At 35.0% G+C, this 16,605-nt stretch overlaps 1 protein-coding gene across 1 annotated transcript in view; it reads right to left on the reverse strand.

Moving 5' to 3' along the window:
- The window catches only part of CDH8 (cadherin 8), a 390,981-nt gene that overhangs the window by 71,771 nt on the left and 302,605 nt on the right, over positions 1-16,605 (reverse strand). Inside the window, exon 9 of the mRNA XM_043898638.1 lies at positions 2,777-2,898. Coding sequence (XP_043754573.1) covers positions 2,777-2,898 — 122 coding nt within the window. The remainder of the gene's footprint in view (positions 1-2,776; positions 2,899-16,605) is intronic.

Consider the following 16,605-nt stretch of genomic DNA (forward strand, 5'->3'; position numbering starts at 1 on the left):
GTACCGTGGACTAAGGATCTATGCCTAGAGAAGAGGAAGTTGGTTTTCCTTTCTTTTTCTGTATTTTAGACTCTGTTTAAATGAGTCCAGTGGAGAACAGTCAAGTGCAGTAGCATTCTCTTGTGTTCATGTTGCAACTGGTTTTCATTCTGTGAGATGTTTTAGAAACCTCTTTACAGAGGGTCACCCAATGCAGAAGGTTTGTTACAGATTGGGTTTTTTTTGATAGCTTGTGCTTGATTATTGCTAATGATATCCAGTTCCATCATCTCCTAGACAGCAGACCTTAAATCCATATCTTCCAGGCAAACCAGACATTTCAAAGTCACCTGCACTTCTTTCTCTGAGGCTGTTATAAAGCAGATATTAATTGTTGAAAAATATAGAGATGACTGAGTTTAGTGCTAATTCAGTTTTTAACTTTTTTTTGGCATGAGACTGTGATAATTAATATTCTAATTTCAAAATGAGTCATGTGGTAGGATGAAACATGATGGAAAGTGCATCCGTGTTGAACTTATGTAAGTGAACATTATTTAGTGTGGATAACAAATATGAATTCTTGAAAATGTTAAATATAAAAATGAGATATTTGAGCCATTAAAAGTGACCTGGGAATGATGTAATGAATCAAACATGAGTTCTGACTAGCACAAAGGATTCAAGGAATTCAGGAGCTATTTAAACTGTGTGTATCAACCAGTCAGCCATATGCCCAAAAAATTATGCTGAACAGACAAATATCTGATATCTTCATGTAAATATGAAGTCAAATAAACATGCCTAAACTTTCATCTGAGGATAAGATAGTGCAGTGTACACATACAACATACATTTTTTTCACAGAGTGAGTCATTCATGTTGATTTGCAAAAATCATAAAACAAAGAATCGACTTTTGTTTTTTATTTTGATCTTGTATAGGAAAGGTGATGAAACAGTGCATTTTTTTTCCTGAGGATTAAAAACTGCTGATGAATCATTAAAACCTTGGAAACAGTAAAAATCCACAAGGTAAACCTCCATATTTCAGGAGGTCCAAAGGCATGCATGTCAATATCACAAGTGAAGCCAATGTGGAATTTTTGAAATATCAATGCCATTGACTCTCTGAACTTGTGTGATGAGTTTTGCATGAACAATGTAGTTTTATTCAAATTCTAAAGCATTTGACAGCTTCTGTATGATCAAAAATGTCTGACATAACTCTGTGATTGGCTACATCACCCAGCAACAATCTGGCCCACACAACCATATCCTTGAAAACTGACCTTGCATGTATTTTGACCAAACTCTCTCCATCAGCTCCATTCACCAACTTTAGCTAAATGATATTTACTGCCATGTATATACACTCCATCCTCAAAGGATCACAAATAAAAACGCTCAAAGGATAAGACAAATAGAGGGCAGTTCAACATGATGAGATTAAGAAACACTGAAGCTAATGTTAGAGTAGTATTTCAAAAAAGAGGTCACCTTTGGCATATCACTGCTGAAGGTAAATATTTTGATTACAACATATATGATGCCTAGTATTTAAAATTGATTTTATTACTAAAATGTTAGCTTTTAACTGATGTGCAATCACATGTATTTGTGTCATATTTCAGTGGATGGAAACAATGCTAATCCTTCAGAGAGAGGAGAGTAGTCTGGGGAAAATGTCCACTGTTTTATAGGGGAGCAGCAACTTGATCTTCTGTAATAAGTACATAAAACTATACAGCCAGAGTGCTATTCCCTTCTTAGGTGGAAAAAATCTGACTCTTGTCAGGTAAACGCTTGGCAAATAGTAAGTTGCATTCCTAACACCCACATGAGGCACAAGAATAGTTGGATTAACAACTCCAATGTCATGCTGTCAGCTGCTGTTTATTTAAATTAAAATGTCACCATCCAGAAATAAATTAGGAAGTTGAAAAACGATAAATTTCTTAAACATACAGTACTTTGGCACCTTGTTAAAATAAATCTATTACATTTGTGGTTTTTTTCGAACTTTACATAGACTATTTCCATTATGACATTCAGAGTAGAGCAGATTTTGTTTCTGTTATTGTTTTCTTAACTCTCTCCCTCTCTCCCACCCCCTACCTCCTTTCCTGCCTCCCTCTCCCCTTCATTCTCCCGTTTCCTCCTCCCCTCCTTCCCTTCCTTCCTTCCTCCCTGTCTCTCCCTGTGTTGCCACTATCTTATATCTATGCTATATAAGAGAGGTTAAAAAAAAAGTTCCATCAATACACATCAATACACAATTATCAGATGCTTTACTTGCATGTCTAAAACATGTTGTTTGTCTTATGTCTATCTAAATATAGCTACACCTAACAGATTTAAAAAATGCACTTCCTACAACTGGTCTTCCGAGGGTTCCACTATTATGTGTTATTCCTACCTTTGATATGAAACGAACATGCCTTCCCCATGGGCTTTTTTCCCCTTCACTTCCTGTCATTTGAAGGTTTAACATTTTGGCCCCCTTACTCTAAGACCTCCCCTGTGATCATCCCTATCCCGAGATATTTTAAGATCTTTTTTGGCTCCGGGTTCACGGCACTGCGGGCCATTCCTTTTCAGGAGCCAATTTGGTCATAAGTCAGAAGAGAATAACATCTTGGAAAGAAAAATACTCCCTCTCTTCTCCCATGTGGATGATTCTTGCCTATGACTTTGCAGATTGCAAATGACGCAAATGTACTCTCTAATGCAGGCTAGTCAGATATGAGACAGTGGTATACAAACATATTCAGCATTAACAACATGGAGATATTTACTTGGCCGGGTTTTCCATTTTCACATAAAAATGCCTCATATTCGGATGCGAATTCAGGGGCGTTGTCATTGACATCCAGCACTTTAATAGCAACAGGTACTCGGGATATCTGACTGTGGTTCCCTATGGGAAGGAAAAAATAACATCAGCATTGAGGATACTGCATTTTAACGTGCAACTCAACTTTCTTCTCGAAAGCCTGTGTGTCTGTTTCAACTTCCCTTAATTAGGGTGTTTTCAACATGGTTGATTATGGAATCTGACCATTCAGCAAGGAAAAATAGCAAGCGCTTGGCTGCTTTAAAAAAAAAAGTATAAATTACTATTCTAAACACCATTTGCTGGAGCTTAGCTTGATAAGACTGTCTCTGAACAAATTAAAAGAGGCTTCCTAGATGAAGAAAGCTTTATTTTATTGATAAAGCCCATTGTATGAAAGGAAAAATAATTCTAAGGTTTATCTCTTTGTTTTTCTTGCGTAGAACACAGCCCATTTTTGCACTATTATTTGTTTGACTGACTATATAATAAAGATAAACCTCAAAAACCTAAAAACGGCTAGAACCACATTAACTGTTGAGAAGGTATCTTTAATAAAGATAAAGGGGATAATCTTAAAGATAGGGAATCATATCTTATATGAGTTTTATTTTGTACTAAAAATTGACCTTGGGATCTTTTTGGATTAGATAAGCCAAGTTATTTTAATATTGTCATTTTCATAAAGATTTTCATCAGTGTAAACAGATAATAATCTTTTAATCTTTCCATGTCAATTCCAGTAGCACAGAACTTAATGCATAATCCTTAATCTTTAAGTCCTTAAATTTAGAAAGTTATACACAGACACACACACACATGCATGCACAGAAATAAGGTTCATTAATACATTGCTAACCTGACCACATGATAATTTTTATTTGTAATAAATGCAATACTGTTTGACTCTGACTGTACCATGTAATAATCTTTTGATCATGTGTAAATGACACAGAATGCATTGAAAAATGGAGAATTATTTGTGTTTCTGTAGCACTGAATATGTATAACCAAGTCGAGAGAGGATAGATGTTTAGCTTTTGAATATGAAGAAACAGACTTGTATCTGATATATCAAACTCTTCTTTCTGACAGCTGATTAAATTCTGACCTCTGAAACCTTCAAATATTCATTTTTTTCCATTAAATATAAAAGGTTTTTTAAAGCACATGCCAAATAATCAGAGCCATGTTACAAATTTATAGTTGGTTAACCCCACTGGCAATGCTATGAGGTTTGAATTGGGTTAACTACCATGGCTATTCAGCAATATGCTAATTTGATTAACTATGGATGGATGAGTATCATCCTTTGGAATTCCAACCACTAAGTAATGAAACATAATTTCACTTCCCAAAAATCACACCAGTAACCTTAAATGTCTCACCTCTACTACTCCTTTTTCTTTTACTCTATTATGTCTGATGAATTAGTTCATTCCTATTCAGAGGGGATGCATGCAGCTCCCAGTTTCAATGTAAGGGAAAGTTTTTGTAGCATGTGACCCTAAGACAAGAAACTTACACTGTACCTTTCATCTACTTGAATCAGGTAGATGAATGAGTTATAAGGTATTTGAAAGAAGGTCTGATTATATCCTTAAAGATTTACATCTCTTTTCTAGTCTGACCATGAGCTCAATAGCAGTTGCTGAAATATAAAGAGCAATCTAGTGTTTGCAGGAAACGAATAAAGCTTGGGGCCCCATCTCTGTCTTCCACTACCAATATGATTCTGAAAATGGTATTTAACCTCATTTTATTCCTGAGGAAACTGAAACTCAATACCTTGACACTGCAGTTACTGAACTGTTATATACATTATATGAGAAAAAGTGAGAAGTGCTCAGATCATAGTGGGCACATAGTCAGGAGTGTCTTAGAGCCTTCATGTTTTATAATTGGAAGTGTTGGCACTGTCCACATGCAGGGTGGACCAGGTCCAGTGCAAGGTATTTCTTAGAATCATTTCATCCAGTCCTCGCTAAGGAGCTGTGAAATAGGTAATGTGATGTGAAGATGGACGCTCAAATGGCTACATGTCTTTACCAATACATATCAATTTAAATTCAACTCCAAGACTCCAAAATGTAGTTTTGACCTTCCAAACATGAGTCATGCACACAGTATTATATTGATGAAGTTTAAAACAAAATATATTTTGTTTATTTTTAAGGTAACTAATCACTGTCATTTCTTTTTTTTTTATTATTATTTTTTTTTCTTTTTTTTTTTATTATTATTATTTTTTTTCCAGTGGGTTTTGTCATACATTGATATGAATCAGCCATGGATTTACATGTATTCCCAATCCCGATCCCCCCTCCCACCTCCCTCTCCACCCGATTCCTCTGGGTCTTCCCAGTGCACCAGGCCGGAGCACTTGTCTCATGCATCCCACCTGGGCTGGTGATCTGTTTCACCATAGATAGTATACATGCTGTTCTTTTGAAATATCCCACCCTCACATTCTCCCACAAAGTTCAAAAGTCTGTTCTGTATTTCTGTGTCTCTTTTTCTGTTTTGCATATAGGGTTATCGTTATCACCTTTCTAAATTCCATATATATGTGTTAGTATGCTGTAATGTTCTTTATCTTTCTGGCTTACTTCACTCTGTATAATGGGCTCCAGCTTCATCCATCTCATTAGGACTGGTTCAAATGAATTCTTTTTAATGGCTGAGTAATATTCCATGGTGTATATGTACCACAGCTTCCTTATCCATTCATCTGCTGATGGGCATCTAGGTTGCTTCCATGTCCTGGCTATTATAGACAGTGCTGCGATGAACATTGGGGTGCACGTGTCTCTTTCAGATCTGGTTTCCTCAGTGTGTATGCCCAGAAGTGGGATTGCTGGGTCATATGGCAGTTCTATTTCCAGTTTTTTAAGAAATCTCCACACTGTTTTCCATAGCGGCTGTACTAGTTTGCATTCCCACCAACAGTGTAAGAGGGTTCCCTTTTCTCCACACCCTCTCCAGCATTTATTGCTTGTAGACTTTTGGATAGCAGCCATCCTGACTGGCGTGTAATGGTACCTCATTGTGGTTTTGATTTGCATTTCTCTAATAATGAGTGATGTTGAGCATCTTTTCATGTGTTTGTTAGCCATCTGTATGTCTTCTTTGGAGAAATGTCTGTTTAGTTCTTTGGCCCATTTTTTGATTGGGTCATTTATTTTTCTGGAATTGAGCTGCAGGAGTTGCTTGTATATTTTTGAGATTAATCCTTTGTCTGTTTCTTCATTTGCTATTATTTTCTCCCAATCTGAGGGCTGTCTTTTCACCTTGCTTAAAGTTTCCTTTGTAGTGCAAAAGCTTTTAAGTTTCATTAGGTCCCATTTGTTTAGTTTTGCTTTTACTTCCAATATTCTGGGAGGTGGGTCATAGAGGATCTTGCTGTGATTTATGTCGGAGAGTGTTTTGCCTATGTTCTCCTCTAGGAGTTTTATAGTTTCTGGTCTTACATTTAGATCTTTAATCCATTTTGAGTTTATTTTTGTGTATGGTGTTAGAAAGTGTTCTAGTTTCATTCTTTTACAAGTGGTTGACCAGTTTTCCCAGCACCACTTGTTAAAGAGGTTGTCTTTTTTCCATTGTATATCCTTGCCTCCTTTGTCAAAGATAAGGTGTCCATAGGTTCGTGGATTTATCTCTGGGCTTTCTATTCTGTTCCATTGATCTATATATCACTGTCATTTCTTCAAGAATGCATATAGACTTGCGGTATGTATTTCAAGTTTGACTAAAGTTTGAGTACGAATATAAAAATCAACCCGGCTAAATCTAATGGGTTGTGCCATCACTGATATTCTCAGAAGTGCACTAATAATCAATGTGAAATCACAGCCTCTCTGTGAAACTAAACAATTTAAATTCTGTATTTTTCCTTATACTTCTATTTCACCCTAGCAAAGCCTCTTTAATTGATTGATTTTATTTTATAATTCTCTGTATTTCAACCTTGAGAACTATTGCTTATTTATTTACATACCAATCATTTCTTCCTTGCCACATTTTTAGACCAACTTTTGTATATATAAATGATTAGAGGAGCCTTCTATTATGCTTTAGTCTCATTAACCATTCAGTTCATAAACAGATGACGATCAACACAGACTTGAACAGTGAATAATAGATGCATTGTCTTAGAAGACTATAAGTACAAGAAAAAGCTATCATACTCTTTAAACATGATTTTGCTCCTAGAAAAGTGAAGAAAATGTTGATCTTATCAAGTTAGATTCACTGAAAATTGTTAACGGGGCAAAGTCTACTAAATGTGATATTTTTGTCTTCCCTCTTATGTCTTGTATACACACACACACTTCAAAGGCAAACATGAATATACAGTTTTTACTCTCACTATTTTGGCAGAAGGATAATTATGCCAAGGCACATATTCTTCTCTTTTCTTAATGTCACATTTGTAAGGAATGTAGTTATCTCTTAGATCTAGATGGCCAGCCAGTGGTAAAACTCAAGCATAGAGGATAGACAATCTCCATAAGCTTCTTTTTGGGATAACTCTCAACATTAAAGTGATACATGGTTTCCTCTTATTGTAAGATCTGGAACAAGGTAGGTGTTTAACCATCCAGGGGCCCAGATTCCTAGAACAATACCATCTAATTTTGTTGTTAAAAGTAATACAGGTTTGGGAGCTATCACTTAATACTGTTACAAGATCACGAGCATATGGTCATTGGCTAGTCATTGGAATATTTTTGGATGAGATTACAATTTTAAAAGTTAGCAGTAAGCTTTCTGACAAGAGAAGTTATGGTTTAATTTGTTTTCTTAAATGTATGAAAGTCCCAGACACTTTGAATATTTCTAGAAACTGCTAAAACAAAGAGGAAAACAAAAAAAAATATGTGTGCATGCTCAGTCCCTTCATACATGTCCAACTCCATGGACTATACTCCACTAGGCTCCTCTGTCCATGGGATTTCCCAGGCAAGAACACTGGAGTGGGTCACCATGCCCTCCTCCAGGGGATCTTCCCTGGAGCTGGACTCAGGGATCGAACCCACGTCTCCTGCAGCCCCTACACTGCAGGCAGATTCTTTATCACTGAGCTGTCTGGGAAGCCCCAATAAAATATAACAATAAACTAGTGTTATATATCCCCCAAATATCCCCAAATGTGTGTTATCATTATCTATATTAGATGAACATGCATGATTGAAATTATTTCATCTTATCATAATTTTCGACACAAGTGTCATATTTACATGCTGAAGATTCACTTTTATCTAAATTAATGAAATGATGGGAGTTCAAATTTTAAAGATATTATAGAGCAATAAAATTAATTAGGTGCGCTTCTAAGGAAATTATTCATGTCCTTTGTGACTGGCCCCCAAATGTTCGCCTTTCATCTGATACACAAACATTAAATATAAAGATATTATAATTAGGAGCTTGATTAGCATTCATTAAAGATTAATTTTCTAAACACAGGAGATGTGACAAAGTGGTCTGGAAGGAAAAGCCCATTTCAATTGGCCACAAAAGTCAACTCTTTTCACAAATGATGGAAAAAGGCTGAAATGGCACCTGGTATGAACAACTCCTTGACTTCTACCATTTGAATCTTAGTGACTTTCTGTCACCTCTCTGTCACATAGCCTCATGAGTTGCCCATTAATTTTGCCCTTTTATAATCAAAGGTAATGGAATACTGCCAAGTCTACGTTACTTGGGAATTTGCTTCTAACTAGTTTCCACAAGCTGCTGTTTTTTGCAGGCATCAACTGAAATAAACAGCCTCTCCTTTTCAGGCTATAAGAGAGAAAAAATAATTTGACAAATTTAGATATACTGGTGGGCTCAATAAATAATTCTTGAGCCTTCCACATGTAGAAGGGTGGAAGGCATGAGCAATAAATTACAGTCAACAGGGGGAATGCAAAATAAGAGAATTTATAATTGAGTAGGGATGAGAGGAATGGTGGAAGTTTATAAAATAGGATGATTTGAATCGAATATATGATAGAAAAGATAGCATCTTAGGAAATTTAAAATAAAACTGATGGAAGTTTCCAAAAAGGTTTTGGAAAATAATTTCAATAGTGAATTTAGGCTCTCTGGTGACTAAGGAAAAAAACTTTTTGATGAACATTTTGCCCATAAATAGTGTGATAATTTCTAAATCATTAGTGATGGTTTATTAATCCATATATTATTAAACAGCATAGAAACGAGGTGAAATATAATTAACCAGTGGACACCAGCAGGGTAGAAAAGCTGTTGGGAATTTTAAAAAATTTTTATTGGACACAGATATCACTTGTATGTGGAATCTAACTAAAAATGGTACAGATGAACTTATTTACAAAACAGAAATAGACTCACAGATGTAGAAAACAATCTTATGGTTATCAGGGGGGTAAAAGGAGAAAGGAATAAACTGGGAGATTGGGCCTGACATATACATACTACTATATATAAAATAGATAACTAATAAGGACCTAATAAGCCCAGGAAACTCTACTCAATATTCTGTTGGGAATATTTTTGATAGGTTTTTCTCTTTACAGTATTATTTTTATGTATTACCCTTTCACTATCATAGCAACTGTATTGATGCATAAATTAAAACACAATCTTTTATTTCCCTCAAATACATACCAAGAAATTTCAGCATCAAGGGAACCAGTTGACCACCAGAATTTTTACAATTTTTGATTATGTGATTGTGAAAATGCCAGCAAGCCAGGCTGTAAAGAGGAGTCATTCTGTTTTACTCCTTAAAATCATCTTCATATTTAGAACAGTTTCCAGCAAAATGAGAACTTTAATCAGATGGTGGCTTCGGTATCAAATAAACAAAGCTTGTAAGGTATATCTTTTGTAGGAACCAAGTAGTAGCTCTCAGAAGAAAGGTGGGGAAATGCCTTCTCTCACTGTGAAAGTTGTGGAGTTAGACATATTTGAAAATGCCTTAAACTCTCCGGAGAAAACAATTCTTAAATGGTGACACTGACCTCTGTCTGTTTTCCCTACTGACTGTGAAAATGCATGCTGTTTGGCACCAGCATTTTCAAATGTTCTCTAAAAGGGGAGAAAATGTGTAGGTCTCTTATTTATTACATTCATCTTAAGTGAACCTCCACGTACTGGAGTCCTTGGCAAGCTCTCACTCCACCTTCTCCTACACTCTACAATGAACCTTCAGTTTCCTTATTTCGGCTCACAAGAGTTGAAGTCCTAAAGAGTATGGTAGGCACATTTATGGTGGTAAAATTCTATGGAAAAATTTTTAGAGCCATTAAAGTAAGGACTGATGTTATGAACCTCTCAGACACTAAGAGTTTATGAAATGTAAAGCTTTAACAGTCACATTCTATATAAAGGCAACCTTAATGGCAGTTTATAAATGAAAAACTAGTACTTATGGGAACAGAACTATTACATTTTCCATTTTTATATTAATACGTTATATAATACTGGGCTGTGTGCTTAGTCACTCAGTCATGTCTGACTCTGTGACCCCAAGGACCCTCTGTCCATGGGGATTCTCCAGGCAAGAATACTGGAGTGGGTTGCCATGCCCTCTTCCAGGGGTTATATAATACTACCTACTCTTACTAGTCTTATTTTCATTAACATTTTACTTTAACTTAAAATTTATAAATATGCACTATTTGCCAAACTTTTTCCCAAGATCTTTTTTAAAAAAAAGTATTTATTTTTAATTGAAAGATAATTTCTTTACAATATTGTGTTGGTTTCTGACAAACATCAACATGAATTAACCACAGGTATACATATGTCACCTCCTTCTTGAACCTCCCTCCCACTTCCTTCCACATCCCACCCCTCTAGGTTGTCAGAGAGCCCTGGTTTGATTTCCATCGGCTATCTATTTTCCATATGGTTATGTAAAATACCCTGTGTTACTGTGTTTCTCTCTCCATACAACCCACCCTCTCCTTCTTCCCCCTGCCCCAACCTCCATGTCCATAAGTCTGTTCTCCATGTCTGTGTCTCCTCTGCTGCCCTATAAATAAGTTTATCCATACCATCTTTCTAGATTCCATTTATATGAGTTAATATATGATATTTGTTTTTCTCTTATAATAGGCTCTAGATTCATCTACTTCATCAGAACTGACTCAAATGTGTTCCTTTTTATGGCTGAGTAAGATTCCATTTTAGATATATAATAGCCAGGACATGGAAGCAACCTAGATGCCCATCAGCAGACAAATGGATAAGGAAGCTGTGGTACATATACACCACAGCTGCTTTATCCATTCATCTGTCGATGGACATCTAGGTTGCTTCCATGTCTTAACTATTGTAAACAGTGCGGCAGTGAACATTGGCTTACATGTTGTCTTTTTCAATTTTGGTTTCCTCAGGGTATATGCCTCGGAGTGGGATTGCTGAGTCATATGGAGGTTTTATTCCCAGTATTTTAAGGAATCCCCATACTATCTTCCATAGCGGCTTTATCAATTTACATTATCACCAACTGTGCAAGAGGGTTCCCTTTTCTCCACACCCTCTCCAGCATTTATTGTTTGTAGATTTCTTTATGATGGCCATTCTGACTAGTATGAGGTGATATCTCCTTGTAGTTTTGATTTGTATTTCTCTAATAGTGGATGATGCTGAGCATTTTTTCATGTTCATTAGCCATATGTATGTCTTCTTTGGAGAAACGTCTGCTTAGGTCTTTCGCCTACTTCTTTACTGTGTTGCTTGTCTTTCTGGCACTGAGCTGCTTATATATTTTTGAGATTAATCCTCTGTCAGTTTCATTTTCATGTCATTTGATATTATTTTCTCTCATTCTGATGGTTGTCTTTCACCTTACTTATAGTTTCCTTTGCTGTGCAAAAGTTTATGTTTAATTAGGTCACACTGGTTAATTTTTGTTTTTATTTCCATTACTCTAGAAGGTGGGTCATAGAGGATCTTGCCATATCATAGAGTGCTCTGCCTATGTTTTCTTCTAAGAGTTTTATAGTTTCTGGTCTTATAGTTAGGTCTTTAATCCATTTTGGGTTTTATCTTTGTATAGGGTGTTCTTTGTGTATGGTGTTAGGAAGTGTTCTAATTTCATTCTTTTACACAGAGCTGTCCAGTTTTCCCAGCAGCACTTGTTAAACAGACTATCTTTGCCCCATCGTATATTCTTGCCTCCTTTGTCAAAGATAAGGTACCCATATGTGCGTGGGTTTATCTCCGGGCTTTCTATCTTGTTCCATTGGTCTGTATTTGTGTTTGTGCCAGTACCATACTGACAAGACTTTTTTTTTTTTTTTTTTTTTGGATAATAAGTCTCCTAGAATTCTAAGTTAGATTTACATAAACCAGTGATTCATCTTTTATGATTTCTGGGTATTTTTAAAGATTAAGATAACACTGGCTTATAACATTATATAAGCTTCATGTGTACAACATTATAGTTCACCGTGTACACTAATGTGCTTCCCAAGATACTTTTATGTCTGCTTATCAGTTTGTTTCTTTTTGTTGTCTATATTATTTTGTGTTGTGTGTGTGTATGCATACACATTTTATGTGTTTGCTTTATGTACACATCTCTTTTTTACTGTGTACTACTCTTGCTGAATTTGTGACTGGAAAATATCGACTCCCTCCTTTCACAGCCCTAAGTGCATGTTTAAATCCTTCTTATACATCTCATCTTTTTTCATACTATAAGAGGCGAGGAATCAAAGTTTTGTAATGAGTTTATTATTCCTTATGTCTCCTTTAGTAATCTAAGTCTTTGCAAAGTCTCTAATTCTACTCTGGCAACAAAAATTGCATTATGCTTCCATTACTAAATCTTCAGTGTTTTTTTCCTCTTTTATTATTTCAAATAGGATTGATTCAGAATTATTGGAACTGAATTTCTTGGGATTACTCTCACAATGCAATTCAATTTAAATCCTTTATATATTAGAATCTTAATAATAGAGACTCACACTTTCAGAGGAATATAGATTTATCTAATATTCAGTTTAAATGCTTATTCAACAGCAGCTTACAGTAACAATTGTACATGCACACATAAACACACACATTTTATCAGAGAAGAAAACTATTATTGTAAACTCCCCAGCATGTATTGCATGATCTGTTATGTACTATCTCTTTGAGGTTTGTTGGCTTACCATGAAGACATTATTTTCTTAGATGGGAATTTGCTTTCAGTGTATCTAAGACTGAAATTTATATAACTCACATGTCAGAGTAGGTAATAAAGAAATAGCCACTACAACATTGTAAAGTAATTAGCCTCCAACTAATAAAAATAAATGGAAAAAAAAAAGAAATATCCATCTGTGAACATCCAGTGTGCCAAGAAATCATGTGGGCTTTAGTCACCTTGCCCATATTAATCAAAGCTAGGAAGTAGTAAAGCTGAAATATTAGTCCAGAGCAGTTTCATCAATAAGTAACAAAAAAACAAACACACACACAGGAACAAACAAAACTGATTCCCCACAGGCTCTCTTTTAGATAAGCACTTGTCAAAGACAATCTTACAATACCATACTTTTAAGATGGACCATTTCCCAAACAATACACTATCCTAATAATAACAGCAAAGAAAGGTGTGATGATTCTATTAACATGAAAGTTTTGTGAGTAAATTTATCTTTAGAAATATACTTTTTAATTATTTGGGTAATTTCCTTACATTTTTAGTGTAAGATCAACTTTTGTATTTGAAGTAAGCCATGAAAACAATAAACTGTATAAATCTCAAGATTTTGTTCCAGTGTATTTTTGTAAGATGAACATACCCCATGTAACCATCACTCAGATCAAGATATCCAGCATAACTAGCATCCCAAAAGTTTCCATGTACCCCTTCTAGGTCATTATGCCCTTCAAGGTAACCTCTACTTTCTTTCTTTTTAAAATTTATTATTATTATGATTATTATGATTATTATTTTGGCTGCCCTGGGTCTTTGTCACTGTGTGCAGGCTTTCTCTAGTTGCAGGGGAGTTAGGTCTCCTCTCTAGTCACAAGTGCATGGACTTCTCATTGTGTTGGCCTCTCTCGCTGTGGAGCATTGGCTCTGAGCATGCAAGCTTATGTAGTTGCAGCTCATGGCCTCTAGTGTGTGGGCTCAGTAGTTGTGGGGCATGTAGGATCTTCCCAGACCAGGAACTGAACCCATATCCCCTGCATTGGCAGTCAGATTCTTAACCAATGGACCAACAGAGAAGTCCTACTCTGTTTCTGAACAATATATTAGTTTGCCTTCTTCAGAACATGATAAAGTACACACTTCTGTATCTGACTTCTTTAGCTCAATATACTACTTGCAAATTCATTCATGTGATTGTAGGCAGTTGTAGTTCACTCTTTTTCATTCCTTGGAAAAGAATTTTATTGTATACAGATACCATAATTTATTCATGTATCCTCTTACTGGTGGATATTTGCGATACTGGTGTTTCAGTTTCATGCTATTCTGAAATGTGCTGCTATAAATATTTTGTGTATTTCTGTTGCTGCGTAAATACATGGATTCCAGTATGTAACATACTAAAGAAGAGAGTGGAAGATTATAGAATATGGTCCCTTTCAATTTTAGCATAAGCTGCCAAATATTTTTCTAACGTGGGTGTGCCAATTTACACTCCGACTAGCAATGCATAGAAGTTCAAGCGGCTGCATGTCTTTAAGACACTTGGAAAAGTCAATTATTTATTATTCATTTTTAATTTTAGCCATTGCAGAGATGCATAGTTATATTTCAGTTTTCTCTTATTTTAATATTAATATCTTGATGATTTGATGTTAAAGACATATTATGCTTACTGGCCACTTGGATATATTATTTGTGAATGATCTGTTCCACTTTTTGTCATGTTTTAACTGGGTTGTCTATGTTTTTATAATAGATAGCCATACTATATATTAAGGATATGTGTCCTTTGCTAGATATGAGTATCACAATAGTCTTGCCTAGTCTCTGGGTTAATTTTCACTCTTAATAATAACTTTTGATGAGCATAAATTCTTAATTGATAAAGTTGAATTCATCAGTCTTCATTCCTATTAACTTTAATACTTTTTGCAATATATTCATTAATTATGCAAGTAATTAATGCAAATTATGCAAATAACCCAGGATTCGAAAATTATTATTTTTTAAGAAGATGTAACTTTTCTTACATTTACATCTCTGATCTCACTGAAGATTACTAAAATTGATGGTATGAGTTAAAAGCCAAGGTTCAATTTTATCCACTCATGTATACCTAGTTCACAATCAACATTATTGTAAGTTCATCTGTCATATCTTTATCATAAATCAGTTGAGTATTTTTGTACAGACTTGTTCCTGGAATTCTCTTTTCTCTTGTCTCTTTTTCTATCTTTATGCTCATACAATCCTCTTTTATTAACTCTTTATAATAGATCTTATATAGTTGTTATGAATATAATAAGCTCAACAGTTTTCTTCTAAAATATTTCCTTCATTGTTTTTCCCTTTACTTTTTATTTTACAAATTTTAGTGTTATTTGCCAAACTGTGGGCATGCACACACACATATACACACACACACAGCTGCTGGAATTTTGATTGATATTGTAAAGAGTCTACCAATAAATTTAAAGAGGATTGACATATTTTACATCTGACTCTCCAAATCATGAAGAATGTTATATTTCATTTATTTAGATCAGTTTCCCAGGTGGCTCTAGTGGTAAAGAATCTGCCTGCAAATGCAGGAGATGTAAGAGATACGGGTTTGATCCCTATGTCAGGAAGATCCCCTGGAGGAGGTCATGGCAACCCACTCCAGTATTCTTGCCCGGAGAATCCCCATGGACAGAGGAGTCTGGATGGCTACAATCCATAGAGTCTCAAAGAGTTGGACACGACTGAAATGACTGAACATAATTTTTCTCTGTAATGTTCTGTAGTTTTCTGTTTAGAAGTCTTATACTTCATTCATTAGGTTTTGTCACTATTTACCTTTAGTCTTTTTACTATTATAAGTAGTATCTTTATTTTCTGAGTGGTGGTGGTGTTATTTTAAATCATATTTTTATTTTCTAACTCTAACAAGCATGCAAACTTTGCTTATTATTTGTAAAAGTTTAACTTTGATGATTTCATTTTTATGTACTCAATCATGTTGTCTCTGAATAGTGACAACTTTATTTCTTCCTTTCCAACATTTATATTTTAATTTGTTCCCTGTACTTTATTGTACCGGCCAAAACCTTCAGTGTAACTGAATAAAAGTAGCAGTAGTATACAAGTTTTCTCATTTCCAATCTCAGGAAGAAAGCTTTCAATATTTTGCCCATTAGGTGTCTGATATTTGCTGTTTGTTTTCTGTAGCTATCCTTTATCAGATTAAGTTCTCTTCTATTTCTAGTGTGCAAAGAGCTTTTTCATGAACAAGAGATGAATATATAATATTTTCTACATCTGTTGAGAATGATCATATGTTTTCTCTTCTCTTCCCTCAGTACTTTAATTAACATTAATAGATTTTCGAAAGTTATCATCTGTCTTTGTATTCCCTGTGTAATATTATATTTTTATATTAGTGGTTTTAATTTGCTAATATGTTACTAGGATTTTGTTTATGAGAAGCAGGCTATTAATTCTATTTTCTTGTAATACTCTTGTCAGGTTTTAGCATTAAGATTATGCTGGTTTTATGACATAAGGTGGCAAATGCTCCCTCTTTTACTTCTCTCTAATAGAGTTTGTGTCAGGTTCATTTGGGCATGACGAGTCATGTGTTATGAGTTAGTAATTATGGATTCAGTTGAGAAAAT

This window comes from Cervus elaphus, chromosome 4 (assembly GCF_910594005.1).
Source record: "Cervus elaphus chromosome 4, mCerEla1.1, whole genome shotgun sequence".
Classification (NCBI taxonomy): domain Eukaryota; kingdom Metazoa; phylum Chordata; class Mammalia; order Artiodactyla; family Cervidae; genus Cervus; species Cervus elaphus.